Genomic DNA, 4,842 nt, shown 5'->3' with positions numbered 1-4,842 from the left:
CCCCCCGGCAGACATCCCCAACCTGAGCGATGCTGCACCGTAGACAATAAACACACACGGCACTACTGGCGGCAACGGATGACTACTGTCTCTCTTTCTCGCGAGATTAGCGCCTTGACGTGGAATGGCATGCCCACCCAAACTCACCATGCACTCATAGTAAATTCAGTACTTTCATTATTTTTGTGTGAATGACGCACGGGGGAAACTGCGATAATGCGATGACCAACAGCAAGCTTGTGCTCCCCACCCGCCCCCTCCGCTCCCCTCCCCCATTTTTAAAAGATAAGATTAAATTGGTTCTGAATTTCATGAGAACCAAAGTGAGTACTTTTATGCAGTATCTCTTGAATTCCTTCTATGCATGCAGGAGTTAGTTTATACTTGGAGCTTTGCAGTAACTAACTAAGGCTATTCAGATGGTACTGCACAGCAAGTACCGGGTGATTCAGAGCACGCGCCGCCGTGTTGCGGGTTTGCCTATCCTTGACTCGGCGGGCGCACTGGTGAGAGGTGAGGAGGTGAGGGGCCCCCTCCTCACCTCTCACCCGTGCGCCCGCCGAGTCGAGGATAGGCAAACCCGCAACACGGCGGCGCGTGCTCTGAATCACCCGGTACACACTTGTATTGTCATAGTTATGTTGCACCCCTTACTCCGCCATTTATATTCCCTCCCCTAGTTCTTCACCCTAAATTTTTTTAATCCACTTATATTTTGGTCCCATCCTGATGTGGTACCTTCCCCCCCCTCCCCCCTTTTTCTTCTCTAGAACCACTTGTCCTACTTAATGTATTCTCGCTCCCCACCCCTTCCAATTCTCACCGAGGAGGCAGTGAAACCGCAAAACATCAGGCAAGGCTTGGCAAGCGGGCCGACCGCTCCGCGCCGCTCCGCCAGGAGGCTGTGCCTCTCCTTGGGCCCCAGAGTCCGTGTTCATCAACTTAAGACTTTTTAATTGGATTGGAACTGTGCGTCTGCCTGTCGTGCCGTCTCTCTCTCTCTCTCTCTCTCTCTCTCTCTCTCTCTCTCTCTCTCTCTCTCTCTCTCTCTCGGCATCACATTCTTCATCTCCTCCCTCTTTCATTCATTACCATCCCGACTCCCACCACCACGGCCACCGCTGCCAGTCTCTCGGAAGTCCCACACATTTCCGTCTGGACCCGCTCAGCTCGGCCTTGATGGACATCGGGGAGGCGAGGATGGGCCAGGAGGGAGAAGTACGCACCAGCTCGACCACAGGTTGTCATGCTGTAGCGCTCTTAATAAGGGTCGAGGAAGTAGTGCGCTTTAAACTTGATACTAGAAAAATTGCCTCCTAAATATACTTAAGGTTAATGCTATAGTATTGCGGAATTGTTCAGTATTACTATTGCTGGCAGAACTCTTATTATCTTTCAAAAACTCGAATTACTAATCTTTTATTTTAGTATTACTAAACGTTAGGTCATAACTAGGGAAAGGTTTAGAAATACTAAAGAATTTCTTGATAAGTTTTAACAGCAGAAAACCTTCGTAGCTACCATTCAAAGTTTCCTCTATAAACTTCAGAGTGTAGAGGTCGAGGGTGTGGCGCTCTGGCCGAGTGACAAGGGGTAGATCGGCAAGCGAGAATTTGCGACCCTAATTTCTTGGCTCCTCTTTTTTGACCGGACACAAATATCCTCTTTGTTGGTTGGGAGCGATCATCCAAACCCGTGCTGTGCCCCTACTACTACTAGGAGAGAGAGAAAGTAGAGAGGGATTGTGGTGTGCGGCTGTGGGAAAAAAAAAAAGTGAGAGAGAACGCGAGGGGTGGGAGGTCGCGCACTGATTCCGCTTTTAATTTCGTTTGTGAAACTTTTGCTGGCCCAATCGGAATGCTGATGGGGCTGTGTGAGGGTGAAGCGGTGCGGTAATACCCTGCTTGGGTGTTGGGGGCACCTCGCGATGAGATTGCTTGTCTAAGTGACGTTTCGGACGTTTGTCAGTTGGTTCAATAAAAAGACTTACTATGCTTGTACTTTGCATTATCCTCCCGTTGATGCCTAAAAAAGTCCGACTGTTGTTCTATTTTGGAATCTCCGGCTATTCAAGTGATATGCCCGCTGCTGAAATAATGACATTTTTTGTTCAACTGGTGCTGCACGAAAAGTTTAACTGTCAGAGTATTTATTTCTTCCTTGCAACATTCTAGTTTGTGGACGCAACACTTTAAAGCGGCCATCCTTTTCTTTTCTTCAAGTTATTGCATTCCTAGTTTTTCAAAATCTTTAATGCAGATTTTCTTGCCAACTTTAAACTTACAACTGCTTTCAATAAGGGCACGCACTTGCGGAGGTGACTGAGGCAAAGCGGGTAACTGAGGGGTAAGCAGGCTCGCCCACAAACACAGTCTCGCCAACTTTCTAAGCCCCCCTATTTTTAATGGGGAGGCCCCGTGGTGCTTCAACTGGATAAGGCGAGGTGGTCCCCACCCCTACCCGCGCTGCAGCAACAGCCGGAGAAAAAGTTTTCCATAACTATGAACTTTGGGCTGCAGCTTAGTCGGGAGTGCGGAGGTTGTTGGAGCAGGGAGGCCGTCGGTACTCGTTCGAGGCCGACCAAGGCGGAGGGAGAGGACACATTAAGAGTGAACTGTGCTCACGCGTTGGGCATTACGCTGAGTCATCGGCAGGACTCCCTTGCGTGGCTGACAAGGGTCTGGCGCAGGTTGGTGTCGGAAAAGGTGATGAGGGTTGGGGAAAGTCACAAGTGGTGTGGCAAGTACCCACGTCAAACGGACTGTCATGCCCTGCTACCCTACTGACCACCACATCCCCCTCGAGTCTGCAACACAGCCAGCATCATTCGCCAGACTTCCAAGGAGCCTCACAGGTTGTGACGATCAGTCGCAATTACTAAAGGCCTACAATTGCGGGATAAAGACCGACGGTAGCTTTTTTCAATGCATAACCCCAGGCTGAAAAACAAAACAAAAGACAAACCTTGTACATGGAAAATGGCGAATCGCAATTCCCTTTAAGCAGTTTCGACTGTCAAAATGCAAAGCGCATTTTGTTCCTGACCTCTGAAGTAAAAACTGCACAATATATCCAGAGTGTACGGGGTAACCTCACGCTTTCTAGGCGCCTTTCAGGCCGATCCCGCTACTCCAGGCTGGGGGCTATGGCCGCCTGCATTCGGCCTAGAGCCCATATATTCCGACGAGGCGAGCGTTTACGAAGCGGCGGCGCCGCCGGCGCCCTCTCCTCCCGCCGGCGCCCCCCATTCAGTTGGCGCGGGCCGTTTACGTGACGGCAACATTGACGTCTCTGCGCATTGCTGCGTAGCGTCACGCTCTGCTTGCACCTCGGTACCGGCGATACTCGAACATGACCCAAAGAAACATGGGACTCGGTTTCAGGATTTTGTTGTTGTTTGGAGATAGAGTATTCACATTACATTTCCAGGTTGGTTAGAGGATAAGCTATTTATTTTGTGAAGCACTCCAACTCCCAGGTTATAATGAGCGATAAGATGTGTCGTTATCATCATAAGGCATTTTCTGCTTAGAGGACAAACTATTTACTTCGTGAAGCACTTGGCACTGCTCTTAAGCATTTGCTTGACATCAGTAGGTGCGTAGGTGGTGCCTGCGCAGCTGAACATGGCTGTCTTGCCATAGTATCTTGTTTGGCCGCATTCTTTCAGGTAGCCCAGGGCAGCATCGGAGGCTCCAGCGTTTTTAAGGCACGTTAAGGTCGGGGTAACGAAGTCCTTGGCCTTGTTGAAGAGGTTCTTTGCGGTCTTGACAAGATTGAACGGCCTAGGATCAGCGGCGGCAAAGGACGCCTGTGAAAAAAAACATTCTTATTTATGTTGGCAGCCAGATGACGCAAGACGTATTAACTATTCGATGCGCTTTAAAAAAAATGACAGGGAAAGTAAAACAGTTGAACACTCCGTACCAACGCCAACACGACCACGCAGATGAGTGTCAGAGTGTATTTGTTTGCCATGGTGCTGGTTGAGCTTCGACAGTTGTAGGTGCCACTTCAGGTCTCCTTTTGTACTCGGTTGCGCACCCGACCCACCGCCAAGGCAGGCATATCGTGATGTGCGCCTTATGTCTTTGTTTGCACGGCATCACGATGTTTCTTCTTAAAGGATATCGGACAAATTCGCATTCTCAGCATATGGTTTATAACCAAAACTAACGGAACTAACCTAGAATAGAGTTTGATTTGTCACCCAGCCAGCAGTCAAAAGGGTGGTGCGGCAACGCATTGATCCTCGGCTCTGCTGACTGCTGATGATGGACGAAAATGGTGTCCGAAACTCTGGCAACTGAAGGGTGTCCAGGCTATGAAATTCCATATAACGTGGGTTGCCCATGCACTTACTGCAGGGGCTGCAGGGGCTGCAGGCGCGGGCGGCTGGTGGGGGAGTGGTAGTGGAGCGGGGGAGCTACCAGTTCTCCACCACCCGCCCCGCGCCTGCCGCCCCTGCGGTCAGCTCATAGGCAACTCAACGTACTGGTCTTAGCCTGGACACGAGGGGGCGGGGCACCAACTTCGAGTATTCACGGTTCACGAGGGAATTAATCTTCCTTCAATATTTAGTGAATATTCAGTGCTATTCACTATTTGAGTGCATTCACTGTTGTCAAAATTTGAGACAAATGTGATCTAAAATAAGAGTGTTCTAAAAACGTGTTTCGTAACAGCTCGGCGCAAAACGCGGCTTGGAAATGCAACAGATGGTGTTGAACCATGACGCTCGCTCCTTAAACCCCCCTGCGCCACGATGCCTGGTAGAGAGACGAGGGTTCGTTTTAAGATGGTATACGCTTAAATTTTTAGTGATATACCCATTTCCCGGGG

The 4,842-nt window shown here is 49.8% G+C and overlaps 1 protein-coding gene across 1 annotated transcript; it reads right to left on the bottom strand.

Moving 5' to 3' along the window:
- Positions 1-3,430: 3,430 nt before the first annotated feature.
- On the bottom strand, positions 3,431-4,086 carry LOC113205710 (uncharacterized). The gene is made up of 2 exons (XM_026421427.2): positions 3,928-4,086; positions 3,431-3,811 (listed from the first exon to the last, which is right to left on the bottom strand). The coding sequence occupies exons 1-2, from the start codon at positions 3,976-3,978 to the stop codon at positions 3,545-3,547; spliced, it is 318 nt and encodes a 105-aa protein (XP_026277212.1). The 5' UTR covers positions 3,979-4,086; the 3' UTR covers positions 3,431-3,544.
- Positions 4,087-4,842: the final 756 nt, after the last annotated feature.

The sequence above is a fragment of the Frankliniella occidentalis genome, unplaced genomic scaffold, assembly GCF_000697945.3.
Source record: "Frankliniella occidentalis isolate FOCC.00 unplaced genomic scaffold, Focc_3.1 Scaffold1, whole genome shotgun sequence".
Lineage (NCBI taxonomy): Eukaryota > Metazoa > Arthropoda > Insecta > Thysanoptera > Thripidae > Frankliniella > Frankliniella occidentalis.
Note: the sequence above shows the minus strand (reverse complement) of the source record. Positions and strands in the feature narration are given on the sequence as shown.

Coding starts and splice junctions, on each gene's coding strand:
- LOC113205710 (XM_026421427.2), bottom strand. CDS start 3,978: ATGGCAAACAAATACACTCTGACACTCATCTGCGTGGTCGTGTTGGCG. Junction 3,812..3,927: donor GCGTGGTCGTGTTGGCGTTG/GTACGGAGTGTT, acceptor TTTTTTTCACAG/GCGTCCTTTGCCGCCGCTGA.